At 37.1% G+C, this 15,078-nt stretch overlaps 1 protein-coding gene across 1 annotated transcript in view; it reads right to left on the minus strand.

Moving 5' to 3' along the window:
- Positions 1-15,078, minus strand: part of BANK1 (B cell scaffold protein with ankyrin repeats 1) — a 162,316-nt gene that overhangs the window by 98,693 nt on the left and 48,545 nt on the right. The window contains exons 4-7 of the mRNA XM_052775516.1: positions 13,657-13,805; positions 12,354-12,492; positions 10,188-10,330; positions 2,269-2,389 (exon numbers count right to left, since the gene is read on the minus strand). Coding sequence (XP_052631476.1) covers positions 2,269-2,389; positions 10,188-10,330; positions 12,354-12,492; positions 13,657-13,805 — 552 coding nt within the window. The remainder of the gene's footprint in view (positions 1-2,268; positions 2,390-10,187; positions 10,331-12,353; positions 12,493-13,656; positions 13,806-15,078) is intronic.

Here is a 15,078-nt window from a genome sequence, read left to right on the forward strand (position 1 = left end):
CAAGGAGTGCATCTACCTTTGGGTAAAGGTATTATTATTAAGCTAGAGCTATTACACCCAGACCGGAAAGCCAGAAGATTAAGGACAGTCCACTAGATGCCAGATGCACAAAAACCTCACTCCTGCTTTTGGAGGAAAATCACATATTCAAAGCTTTATGAACTAAGTATTTGATACCAAGACTAATCAGAGGCTTTATTGAGTTCAATAGCTTTGAAGCAAAGTTTGGAAGTGGGCAGGAATCCTATAGAATCACATACAGGTAGTCACTGAGAAGTTAAAAGTATATCTGTATTCTGACTTATTGACATGCCTCTATTTCAACCAAGTATGTCTCAGTGCAAAGTGTCTGTGTTCACCCTGGAAACACACAACTAGATTTCTGGCATAAGTTAGCCTATTTTGACCACTAGGGAAAGGCAGCACATACAGGAATCATGAAATTAGGGCTGATTCATCTGCCTGTTCAGAGATACAAGAATAACTCATCTCGGTGCTAAAGAGCTTTTCTTCCGATAGCTTCATTTCCTTCCCAAAAGTATTTAATTAGTTTTCATTCTTTGACATTTTGTCTTCGGAAGAAGAAGTGGTGCTTGGAATAAAATGCTATAAAAATGGCTGAACAAGGAGATGCTAGTCCTCTGTTAGACCTGATATGTCTAATGCCTGTTTCAGATGCTCTTATAGCAAGTCAAAGACATGGGTTTACATAACTTTCAGGCAGAAGGGGGATCAGAGCATAGGCCTCCCACATGCGGAGTACTTCCAGCTCTGCAACCACATCTTTCTTTCATGAAAAATCTAGGCATCTAACTTTGTACTTTCTTGTTATGCTGTACATCAAACCAGTTCATTTTAAGAAGGTCACTACTTGGCTCAAGCTCACAAGCAGTCAGCTTGCTCTTGAACCACACATGCCTTTTGGGAAGGGATTGCAGGTTGGTAAGCGTTATTCTCAATATTCAAAAATGTGCCCAGATCTAACTGGTTACTAGAGAAGCAGAAAATCTTTTGTTCATCAGAACTAACATTTCACATCGGGAATGACTCTTTAATATGTCCTATACACCTCTATCCTGCAGTCTTGCACAGGAAAATGTCAAGGACGGGTGCCTCACTTAACACCCTACTTGTTTGCTTCCACTAACCTAGACTCACATTTAAGCTCATTTTTAGAATACAAGTGGAATCATGTTTATCTAGTACAGAGGGGTGAATTCCATCATCAAAGAAACCTTACTGAAAAGGAAAGGAAGCATGATAGTGATCACAGTAGAGCTACCTTCAAAACTTGTTATATTTGGTCATGAGAAGTAAGTATTATGTTGTACTTGATTGTAGTGAGCTTATTTTCTCTCAAAACCACAGTCCAGGTACACAAAACAGGAGTCAGGCAACAACTCAAAGACTCAAAACCAAATTTTATGTATTTCAGAAGGGAAACACATTTTCTTGGCTTTTGTTTTTCCCAAAAGTTTCTTAGAAAAGCTGAAGTCTAGCACACATCTGAAGTAACATCATAATGATGCTTTCAAAACACAAGCTAAATAATCACACTTTTGGTTTATTACAAACCAGTTTGAATCCTTAATAAGTGGTTAATGAATTCAACCTGGACACTCCATTTGCTACTAAACAGCAGCTTCTGTTCATATACTACTGAATTGTGCATATAGTGTGTCTACTTTATAGACACATCCTATTTTAACTCACTACGATGCCTTTTTTTTTTTTTAATTAAAAATAATATAATTATCTTTCGGCTAGAAGTACTGGAAACTATTAAGTGCATAGGTACTAAAGCGAATGGAGAAGTTTAGTGCTGTTCTAAGTTCAAAAGCCATCCATTCTCTTCAGATAGAGAAATCTTTCTGATTTTCTTTTTATAGCACCAAACTTTGAGAAAGTGAAGTTTAAATTGTATTGCAAAAGAGCAATTAGTAAAAAATATATAACGTACAGGCATCTCGTCATGTCTCTTATTGCCTGTTTTCTCCATAAGTATAAATTTGCTCAGCTGTAAAGCTGTCAATCTGCAGTTAATCCAAAGCTGATCAAACATCCAGACAAGTATAAATACATAGTACTGAGTCATGAGGTAATGATTTACAGAATTCTTTTTCCCATTTTTCCTGGTTATGTTGTCTTTATTGTGGATTCCTCCATTTCACTAGTGGCTTTAAATACTTAAAGATTGTCTTATTAACATTTATAAGTAATAACCATAGCATCAGTAATAAAAATAAACGCACACAAGAAGTGACTCACTAGCTTGTTGATAGTGCTCTTCTTCACTTTGGAACAGGCTGAATTCATAAGCAGATATTTTGCTTTTCAATAACAAAGTCAGAACATTGTCCAGCTTCTCTACAGAAGAAAATTTAAAAGCCTGTTTAAAAGAAAAAACAAAAAAAATTAGAAAAAAACATTAGGGCATTTGTTGCATATGTATTTTTAACTTTATCCTCAGAGTGGTGGTGAATCAAATCACTCAAAACTGTATTACTACAAACTCACTCTTAGTAAGAGCAGCACAGTTTTTGAAAGCTACAGAAGAGATATTCTAATATAGAAGGATCATGATAACATGATCCAATTGAAGAAAACCAGGTATTATAACTTAGGAAGTTCAGCCATTACTAAAAACTTCTGGATGAAGGATAAGGGCAGGAAGATTTGTGTTTATCAACTCTCAATTTAGCTACAATGCAGTGTAATAACCAGGAACTGTTCTGACAGATGTGAGGTGCCAATAAATCCAAGGTCTTACTACAGCAGTAATTCAGGATGAGTTTAAAGACTACAGCGGCTCTCTGTTACCCAAAACCTTTACATTAAGTTCACGTATTTTGCTAGGTGGGAAACAGCTTCAGTTCCATCAGCAAAGGCATAACATTGCTGACAGATTAAGAAACTGAGAGCAACCAGTTAGCTTAGCTTCCTACTAATTACATAGTCTTTAGACAAGGGAAATCCTCACTGACTGCTATGAGATCTTTTTTTGATTGCCTCTTTCTGGACAGAAGGCCAAGATCTATTCCTAACGACTCTCAGGGTAACCATAATTGTTTCTTTGCTTGGTGTGACAAGAGAAGCATGACTACAAAGATTTGAACAGTAAGGATGTTTTACACCAAGTACTACGGCACTAGTCTAGTCTGTGCTGCCCCAGAAGGAGCTCAGCCACAGCAGAGAAGTGCTCAGGAGGAGTTGGTTTACTCTGTCAGCAGCCCTGTGTTAAAGTTCGCCTTCCCATAGCTGAACTGTTTCTGGTCAAGACAATTCTGGGCTCATTAACAGGGAATATCTACAGACACACTTAGCATATAAACTTAAAAAGAAACTCTGTGACTGACATGCTGAGGAGAAAAGGACAGAGGGGTCTACTGATGAAACATGAAGTTTAATTCCTGAGGCTGTTAAAAGTGAGTAAGAAAATAAGTGTGATATGATCAGAAAATGTTGAGTACACAGGCAGGATATAAATTTCATCTATGTCCTACCCAGAATTAGAAGACAAGTTTGTGCAGGTAGGCAGCTACAAATAATAAAATATGATTGTTTATTTTTCCCATAATTAATACTGGCCCTTCCAATATTGATTATAATACATAAAACCCACTATATTTAGTAACTTGTGACCTATTTCTTTCCATAATTCACCCCTTCTGTACCGTCACATTACATTCTCTGTATTTGTTATTCAATAATTATGAATACATAACTTAGTCCACAATAACCAAAGTAATAAGCATTAAAAAAAAAAAAAAAGACTCTGCCTAGAAAAAAGATCTTTAAGGCTTGTTCTAGAATAAAGAGGTAAATTGAGTACCAGACTTACAGTGTGAATTGAGAAAGGACATGCAAAACCTCCCAAATATCTATCACCCCCTCACCCTTAACATGAATAACCACATTCTGTTTAAAAATTATTAAGAGGAATAATATTAAAATTCAGTTAGGAAACCACACTATTCTCTCTTATTCCAAGAAGGTCTTCTTAGATATTATATCATCATTGATACAACCTTAATAGAGTTCAGTCTAGAGTAGAACAAAAATAAACACCACCACAGGAACTAGCTCAGATGAGTGTATATGCAGATACTGTGCCATGAAGAGGGTCAAAACCACCGGTATTCACTGAAGTGACTGTATAGCAGAAATTCCACTATATAGAGAATGAACATATAGGTGGGCTTCTAGACAAACTAAACCTGAAGTAATATTTTTAATTTCCATTTAAAATGGCAGGGACACCCCTTACACATTTTGCTACCTATCTAGCCCTCTCTGTTCAAAAGAAAATGAACAAACAAAAACCATCCCAACACAACCTGCCTTTTATCATCAGTCCTGAAATGCCCAACAAGCAATTTCAGACAGAATTCATTTCAGGCTGTCTTGTATATCAAAGCCAAATAAACACCCCACAGTCTCTTTTCAGCAAGCAGTCGGGGTAATCTTGCCTACAAAGCTCCTCTGCTTTTTAATATGGATTGTGGCAGGAACCCTTCTTCCTACCCTTTATTCAGGCAGAAGTTTGGGGGAAGAGTACCTTAAGGGCCTATAGCTCTTACTTTGCAGTCAGACAACAGAATTTACATGGGATAAAACAATGTTTCACAGTCAGAAAACAAGATTTCACAATCTGAGATGGAGCAAGTTCTTGAAATGAGAAAAGCAAGCAACTTCAGGAACTTGCAGCAAAATTGTCAAGGCCATAAACAGTTGCATGGCTTAACCACGCCAGGCTAGCTCAGTTTTTACAGGCAGCAATTAGACTGTCTGATCTCCCAAAGGCAACAGATTAAATTAGAGCTAAATTTCTCATGCTTTTAACAGGCCTGCCTTCTGATGACCAGCCTATCCATTTCTATCATTTCCAAGTCAGGCACAATACACTTCTTATACAGAGTTATCAGTGCAATTTGTTTCAAGTTTTCCACCTCAATTTTTCTCTCTTATTCCAGAGATTTAAAATCTGAAGGCTCAAGCAATGATTTAACAAGCTACCTTGTTAACTAAACCATAACAAGTAGCTTTGTTCTGCTACACTACAACAAAGACACAGTAGGAAAATCTAGTTTAGTTATTAAAAAAAAAATTTCTATATTAATGTCTTTTATCTCACATACAGGACGGCCTGTTTCAGTATTTATGTGAAGATAACAGCAGAAATAACAGTGAAACAGAACTAGCAATAGGACCACTCTGCACTATCCAGCTCCATACCACCACAAAGGTCACCTCCCCCAAGAAGGAATTCAGTTTAGAAACTTTTACTTTATTGCCCAGTCCTGCTCCAGACCACTTACAGACTCTAAGTATGCTGTATTTACATATTTTGATGTACCCTACCATGCTGGTTTGGGCTGGGATAAAGTTCTTCATAGTAGCTAGTATGGGGCTCTGCTTTGGATTTGTGCTGGAAACAGTGTTGATAACACAGGGATGTTTTTCTTATTGCTGAGCAGGGCTTACACAGAGCCAAGGCCTTTTCTGCTTCTCACCCCACCCCACCAGCAAGGAGGCGGGGGGGGGGGCACAAGAAGTTGGGAGGGGACACAGCTGGGACAGCTGACCCCAACTGACCCAAGGGATATCCCAGACCATATGACATTGTGCTCAGCAGATAAAGCTGGGGGGGGAATGTTCAGAGCGATGGGGTTTGTCTTCCCAAGTAACCGTTCTGCATGATGGAGCCCTGCTTTCCTGGAGATGGCTGAACACGTGCCTGCCGATGGGAAGTAGTGAGTGAATTCCTTGTTTTGCTTTACTTGCATGCGCGGCTTTTGCCTGACCTATTGAGTCTTTATCTCAATGCATGAGTTTTCTCACTTTTACCCTCCTGATTCTCTCCCCCGTCCCACCAGGGGGGGAGTGAGCAAGTGGCTGTGTGGGGCTTAGTTGCCGGCTGGGGTTAAACCACAACACCTACCCAGGTCTCTACAGGCCCATGAAATCTTCCCAAGAAATCCCAACAACGCTACATGCCTAAAGTTCATGCTGAAGCTTCACCAAAGCCAACAGAATTAAAACTGTATTTAAAGTTAGGCACACTGCAAGGGAACACTGAGCCAGTCAGGAATTCGAGAAAGCCCACACTTTATCTGAATAAAGATTTAAAACATGACAGAAAAGAAGTAAAAGCATTACTTTCTCCCTGTGTCCTTGCAGGCAAGCTCTTCTTTCCAGGAGCCACTGGGAATCAAGCTAGTGAGTTTGTAGGCAATTCTTTCCATGCTGTCTGAAGCATAGCCAGCTGCTCTCTACCCCGCTCTTCCATCTGGGTCCTTCTGCAAGTGCTACTACCTGCCCCAGAGCTCATCACCACCAGCCTGTTCTTGCCCAGTATGACCTTCCCACGTGTAGGCACTACCTCACTTCCCTCGCCCCCTTTTCAGAGCAACAGGACACAGCTGTGAACAACAGAGAAGCCCCAAGTGTTGACCATCACACCTGGGCTTCCAAAAATATCCTTGAAAAAGGAGATGACCAAGCACATTATTTTGCTACTTTTGTGAATGAGACGATCTACATTCTTTAATAACTGCTAACAAAGCCCTGAAAATGTGTGTCACTGAAACAGAGCATACACAGCCAGTAAATTAACATATTTCTCACTGGCTTTAGCAGTACTAACAAGGTCACGTTTACATAAAGATGAACTTCTGCAGTAGTTCTTACGTATCAGACACTACTTCATGTGCACTTCAATATCTAGGTTACTTCTGCCAGAGACAATGGGCTAGGCTTAAAAATCACTTAGGTATTTCTGACAATTTTAGCCAGTGATAGAATATGGAGAGATTTAATACTTAGAGGAAAAGAAACAAACATTTTAAAATAACAGCTGCTGACATGGTTTAGAAGATTGAAATATTAAAAACAGTTTCAAAGGAAGTATCTCTGGGGATCAGGTAAAGGCGCATACATAATATCACCACATATGTCATATAGCTATTTCTTACAAGTTTTCATAGAAAAGGCTGCAGTTTATTTTCATTCTTCTTTTTCAATACACACTGTAACCGGAATCCTCTTTGATAACTATGATAAAAGCATCGATACCAAGTCTCTCAGAATAACAGGAGTATTATTCAACCAGTTTGTCATAAAGACTTCCTGAATCTCTCTAGGTATTCTAAGTGACTCAAACTAACATGAATCTATCAATTTCAGTAATAAGGATATGACCTTAGTTTCAATTTTTTTGAAAACCTAAGAAATCTGTACCAGGAAACCCTAACAGTAAATAATTGAATCAATAGTTGCATTTGGTAGAAAGTCTGAGAGAAAAATCAATATAGCACGTAAATCCAGCAGAATGTTGAAATGAGAAGTTGATGAAAAGTAAAAAACAAAATATGAAAAAGTTTAATTATGAATTATAAGAACCTTAAAATCAGTCTGTACACCAGGTTACTGTAAGAACACAAACTCCCTTAGAGAGTTTCTTTAATGTAGAATTATATGAAAGTGAGAGAACAAAAAAATTTATGGCCTTTAGCCAACGCCCACCCTCATATATTCTGAGAGCAAGTTCATTCAGCATTATGACTCAGTTATTATGATCCCAACTCTTCCTACTTTACTATGAAATCGCAGATTTTTTCTTTCAAAACTTATGCAAGAAACTTATTTCATTTTTTACTGTTTATTTCCTTACATTTCAAATATTTATTTGGTTGTTTAAAATGTCTTGCTAATGTTGGTAAATGCTTTTTAAATTCAGACAAATACGGAACATAGAAAATTACAATCTATCAGGTGTGGCAAATAATTTCATCCAAAAAAAATGATTTGTAAAAATCTTAGAATACATTTAATCTAAAATATGGCTAGTGTTAGTTTTAATTCCTCTCTAAAAAGAGGAATTCATAAGTACAGGAGTACCATACTTTGTTGGTCTCCCACTAAGATACATGAACTGACCTGACCATCAGTAAAAGGCATGGATAGCTGTAAGCCTATTTGTGGGGTTTTGTTTATCTGTTAGGCTTTACTGGGGGACAAAGTGGAGAAGGGGACAATAATCTTAAGGACTACAGCATCTTGAAGTAGCTGGAAGGGTTGGCAACTCAATATACAATACAATGAAAGCATTTTACCAAAGCATTGTGTCTTTGGCATGCATTACTGTAGCAATTTGCTTTCATCACAGAATTTTAATACAGTGATACTTCTCAGATTGCAAGCATTTGTGAAAATCTTGAACTTTTCTTTGAACCACAGAGTGATATTGCTTTGATCAATAATTACTGTAAGCTTTTCTATTTTATTTTAATTTTGTTTTCCATTGTGTTTGATTGTTTCTTTGCGTAGATAAACCACTGCTGCCCCAGGATACTTTTGCAAATAAGCTGATAGTCTCAAAGGTTTTAATTATCCTGGTTAAATAAAAGTTACTACTAGTCCTGCTACTTGATGGGAATTCTAATTAGTATCAAGTTTGTTCTGTTTTTCCTGTGTGGACATATTTTTAAAGATTAAGTTAAATCATGTTCTGTAAATTGCATCTTTATGATGTATCTTATTGCCATTAAATCAGGTTTACATGAGACCTTAAAGTATTTTAAAACTTTGTGGAAATAGTTTAGCTACCTAGCTAGTCAGTGTATCTCACTCTGTGGCCCAGCTGGTATCATTAAATATGATGACAAATCTTCCAACACATATGTACACTTACAAAAGAATTAATATACTTTCCCACAGAGCAGCTATGATATTGTGTGGACTCTAAAACCGACCAGACTATAAAAATTTTCTCTGCATTAATTTTTCAGTTGCCAAAACAATAAAATTAAGAGCAGGCAAACAGTGTTTCCTCATTTAAATGCTTGCTTATTATCCAGATGAGTAAACGTGAGGAAATTGTTACACACACCTGATAGTCATACACTTCAGCTGTATTTCCTGGTGTGCACTACAGTTCTGCACAAAATTATTTTTGCATTTGAATATAAATTGAATTGCATGTGTCTTAGTAAATATCAGTCACACTGGTTAAATGAAGGGTCAAACTCCTGAATAACACAAATAATTCTCCAGTGGAAATACCAGGTGTGTTGTAGGTATCTAGGTTACCATGTTAATTATAATTATTTTAATAATTATGACACACTTCTTATGCATAAAGTTTTAAATCAAACCTGTTAGAAGCTTACTTTGATGTCCTTCAAAATACAGGCTAAAGAATGATGGATACTGTAATGATTTTAAGAATGCACTTGTACTTAGAGTTGCACTATTTTTCTTGTGCAACAGCCTGTTTTCTTAGAACAGAAGTGACTTGTACTTGGAAGGAATCTACCCCCATCCTTAACAGAACACTAATAATGCAATACATCATTTTTTATTAATCCTTTCGTTATGAGTGTAATGCCTTAGGTTGTAGATAAGGTAGATTTGTCACAGGAAAATGAGACTGTCTGCACTGGAAACACAGACTATTATTTTTGTTCTGGCTTTGCAATTACAATATAGACATCATGACAAGTCTGCTTGGGCTACCCACCATTCAAAAAATGGTACTTGAGATTCCATCCTTTCTTAATAGATGCTTTCTTTTCTTATTATTTTGTATGTGCCATTGGCAAAGGACATGCTGCAGAGCACTGCAGCCTGCTGTGCTGATTTAAAAACCAGCTCAAAACTTGAATTCTTCTAAATATATGCAAAGAATCTGCATGGCAACCAGCAAACCACATGAATGATAATTCAGCAGCTGTAAATGGACTCTATATGAATAGCAACCTACTGTCTTCCATACAAGCTATGCCAGAAAAACCCCGTTTGCTGGTGAATGAATAATAATTCTCCAAATACAATGTGATTTAAGATTACTTGCTTCTATTGGTTTTAGAACATACTAAAAAGAACACTTTAAATGGAGAGGGACATTGCTACTGTTTATTATTTTCATCCTCTGTAACACAGGATGTTGTTCATTGGGCATATACAGCACAAAGAATATTTATATCACTCTCTAAACAAAAACAAAAAAAAGAGAGAAAATTTGTTTTCACTCGCCTGACTTGCTTACAACTCAACATCTCAAAGCCTGAGCCTATTATTGAGCCATTACTCATTAGTGTGTAATCAAAAGTTTGTGTATTATCTCTTAGCTCATATAGCCACTTATATTCTACTTTTTTTTATTAAAAATGCAGAAGTCAACTTACCTGACAAGTGAAAGCTATCGGGTCAGCCACTTTCTTAAAAATGTGCTCAATTTCCTCTAGTGCAGTATAGTACTCAATCTGCGCTGTGGTCTTAATGACTCCCCCACAGTAGACATTTACATATACAGGGCCAGCGGGAAAATCTTATAAAACACAAATCAGAACAGCAGCTGAAAATATTGTACAGTCGCAGACCAGAGGTCTTGGGGAATGAGTAAAAGAACAGGAAAGTAGCACAGAAAATGCATAGAGTCAATGAACTGGATTTACATTTCACAGATGATTCAGTGTATTTTATCCAGGTCTTTCAGACTAACATTAAAAAGCTGACAAAAGAAAATACATATCTGTAAATCTGTATAAAACAAAGCTATTGTACTGCTTCATGTTAGAAAGGAGATGAAAACAGTATGCTTCAAATTTCCAACTTTCCTTTGATAGACTGATGACCTATAATCAGCTCCCTTATGCCTACAAATTAAGGAAAAGTTCATTTATTACAAATAGTGGAATTGCTATTCATCTTTTGAAACATTTTTCTTAATTGCAGGCAAGATTCTCAAAATTGGATTTGAACCAGGCTGCAGAAATTGCAGTATAATTACTTCCATTCCAGTTGTTTACCTAGTAAAAGCAAAGGAAAGAGGCATTTGTACAGTCTGTTACTTAAGTGTGACTTGCTCTGCATATGCAGCATGAGCCCTCTTTATGAGCACATTTTATAATTCATTAGTATTCATTGTGGTAGGCATCCTGCTGTACCATACCAGCACTAGCACGGTATTTGTAAAATTCTAACTCTACCCACAAAGGAGTGATAAAAATGGGCAACCCTGAAAATGGAGAAGAGTAATAGGGCCAAAGAAACTAAATGAATAGAACATCACCTTAAATCACTTAAATGGAAACTGGCCCAATGCTTTTAAAAAAAAAAAAAAAAAATTCTTATAAGGTCAGATCAGCCGGACCCTTATTAAAAAATGGTACTCCCAAACTTCCAACTTTTCCAGATTTTAAAACAGAAAAAAGCCTACAGAGAGAAGCTTTAAATACAAATGATATAAGAAACAAAATTAAACTTGGGCTGCAGCTCTACCAAATTTTTCATAATGTTTCATCTACTGTTCATATTTTATTTCTTCATCCTCTATAGAAACCTTCTGTGATCAACAATGTTCTTACAGAATAATTCTGGAAGAATCTTTTAAGATCTGTGATGGAGGATTTCAGCTTTCCTTCTCTGAAATGCAGTTAGAGATGAAAGTTTCCTGTTGGTGATGCACTTCCCAAACAGGTCTGTACAAACAACCTCTCTGTACCACCACAGTGATAAAGAACTCTCAGGCTGTATGCGGCCATCGTCTCACGACAGTGTTCAGGATGAAAATCAGGCCACAAAATTACCCAAACATAGCTCCAAGAAGGCACTGTTGAATATTGTAGCCTATGTACATATATTTCTTCCTATCTTATGTTGTATTGCAGTGATTTTAGAATAAGATATTATGTAAGTTCCTTTGGGAATTCAAAGCATGCAGTGCAGTAGCAAGCTACACTCTGAACACTTAGGTGAGAAATTTTTTAATTCTTAACTCACATCAAGTGAGTGGGGATAGGTGTGGCCCTTAAATCTGCACAGATTTCCTAAGAGAAACTGTTGTTATATAGTTGAAACTGTTGGCAACTAGTTAAGGATGGAGCAGTTGTAAAAAACATTAGAAACCAGCAGAGCTGAGTGATACAGAGAAATGGCATGGACATGAATAAAGAAAAGAAATTATTTCCTGTGTCAGTAAGAATTATAGAGAGGAGTATAACCAAATTTACTATGTTAAATATAAAATGAAACATTTTATTAATAGAGGAATAAGAAATGAATATTAGCTTTGTGTTTTATGGCAGTGATTTTGAAGAATGTTCATCTGTGACTAATCAATGACATTTTAAGACTGCCACCTGCCATTTAACCACACAAAACCAATCTAATAGAACCTAGTTTCCCATAAATCATAAGGCCTTGCTTCTCTGCATTATTAATGTTCTGTGTGCAAAACCCATGTATAGGAAACACCTACAATATGGGTGGGAAGTGAAACTACTTATCAGAAAAAGTGAAGGGAGTCCAAAATTTTCTGTTTACTTAAAGGTAAAGAATGTTTTTCTTACCTAAGGCTTTCATATACTTGACCTTCTTATTCCAAGAGGCTGGCTGTGTCCTAATTCGTTGATTATCTGCTATGAATTCAATTTCTAAAGTTTCATCATCTATTTCATCTTTCAACAAAATGAATATTTCACCAGGGTTCTATAAAATTAAAATAAATTCCCATTAGTCCTTCAGAAAATTATACTGAGAGTGTAAAATGCAAATGAAAACATAAGTTGGAAGGAAAGTTCCTTTACCAACAGATTGATACAAAAAAATCATAATACCAAACCATGATGCTATCTCAGTGTTATCCTTTAGTATTTTACTGACATAAATGATACAATTAAGGTAGTATTTTAAATTCAGCTTACCTAACAATATTTTAAAACAGTATTTTAAATGCATATGTAGGTGAATTGTTACATTTTCTAAGACCATTCTACTTTATAGTCTAGAAGAATGACATTCAGCCTAATAAGAAGAACCTAAAATACTTTAGACTCACTTAAACTCTTACAGTGAACTGGCAATAAAGTAAGACAGAAGCCGCAGGTAATGTGAGACAATACCCCTCTACTGCCTCCTGAACCAGAGGGAATGTTACTGGCTTAGAACTGTACTGATCTCAACAATGAAATAATGTAAGTCATCTTTGAAAGACAGATAGCAAGCAAAATACATGATATTCCATGTACACCACAGCCTCCATATCTGACCGTGGCCACTCACTTATAGAAAGGAATGCAGTGCCAGATATTGCACTTCCTCTGTTTACATTTTCACATATTTTCTCACAGCAACTCTGATTAAAAACAAACACATATGAACATTTGTGTCCATCGGATATGCATGCAGATATGTATGTACGAATATTTCTGATTTAATTTAAAATCAGACAAGGTATATGCTCACACAAGCGCTTGTTGTGTAACTCGTGTTATGGGCACATATGCATGTACCCATATGCCCATCATGGATTCTTGCCAAGAGACACTCTGTATCTCTCAAGGAGTGCCTGACTACATGCTCCCTCTAAACTACAAGGCCCACACGACAGTAATATCTCTACGCAAGCTGCCAAATAATTCTAAGAGGGAAAATCCCTCAGAGGCTGTCTCAAAACTATTTTATTTGCATATCTTTTGGCTGCAGTGTGGATGTGACACAAAGGCAAAATAAATCTCACTGGAGTCTCAGTGCACTCTCATTTTGGCCCCCTATCTGCTATTTGTTCTCAAAACTGTTGTAGTATGAATGAGGTAGGAAGAGGAGAAGAACACTGACTGTTATCCCAAAGATTTTAGCATTGAAAAACCTTACCTCGCATGGTATTCTTCCTGGAAGCACCAATATCGACTGCTCGTTAGTTTCTAATGTTTCAGAAAGTACCTCTGTTTTAAAACTGAGGTCCATTTTTTCTGATGCTCCCCTGACATCTGACAAGTTAACATCAGAGCTAATCTGGTGATCTGAAATAAATAATGTGGAATGAGGACATGGTTAATAATCCCAGATCAACAAAACATGGCAATGATGTGGTTTCCAACATATTACTCATATGGCATTTGGAGTCACATTAAGGGTGCCGCATGAAAGTCTGGCAAAATTCCTTTTCATGTCAATGTGGTGAGGTTTCCCCCTTTGATAAAGAGCTTGCCTCTGAAGTTCTGATCCTGCACCCTTTATTTACATGAACAGGCTTTTCTTCTATGCTTCATCTTACTAAAGTCAAAAGGGACACGGCCTTTAGACCAAAATGGTTGTGACCAACGAGGTCACAGAGATCAGCCAGTTTTGTAGTCTCAGAAGAACAAACTCATACACTGGGATAAACTGGGATTTTTACCATTCTTTCTTCCCCTATATGTAAACAAGGACACGCTACACGTTTACAACATCACCTACCTGTCTACAGGAAGGATTTATGTGAGTGCAGATACCTGTGACCAGGTAACCATGACAGTAGACACAGATTTCCTTGACACAGACTCCATGGTCTTTGCCTTCCTTCATGGACAAAATGATGGACTGAAGGCATACATTTTTTGTGTAGGATATTCTGGGTTTGGAAATGCTATGCCAGTCATACAGATAGCATGCAACCAGTTTCTTTTCTGTTTTGCTGTACCGGTAAAGGCCCAAGAGCAATAGTGACTCTTTCACCAAATCACAGAATTTTAATGAGGAAATATAAAAGAACTGACAACTGCATCTGCAGAGCTCTGACTAAGCCTGTGTTTTAGAAAAGCTATTCTTCACACCTGCTACTTCTCAGCTGTATCATTACTACTCCTTTCCAGACACTCTATTACCCTGTACAAAATGCTCTTGCCACCCATCTCAAAGGACTGCAGCAGCTCTTCATCACGCAGGATTACCCAGCATATTGCAGTCACCTTGTTAGATTAATGATATCATTCCAAGCAGCTCAGAGTTAAAAAATCTTGACTGGCTGGTGAGAAAACATCCTGAGAGACATCAACAGTATCTTGTATTACTGTAAATTATGGAACACTCACAGTCAATTACATTCAAGGACACAAATAACTTCTCAGGCACATCTTTTCCTCTTAAATGGATGTAGAATATTAACATAAATTAGTGATGGGCAGAATACAGAACACTAGCAATTTGGCTTTGCTCAAACAAGTACCACAGCCATTTTGAGTTTTTTCCAGAAGTCCCAAAGTGACTGAGGTACACAAACCACACAGTGCTCCTAAGTGGCACAGATCTCTTTCC

The sequence above is a fragment of the Harpia harpyja genome, chromosome 2 (assembly GCF_026419915.1).
Source record: "Harpia harpyja isolate bHarHar1 chromosome 2, bHarHar1 primary haplotype, whole genome shotgun sequence".
Taxonomy (NCBI): domain Eukaryota; kingdom Metazoa; phylum Chordata; class Aves; order Accipitriformes; family Accipitridae; genus Harpia; species Harpia harpyja.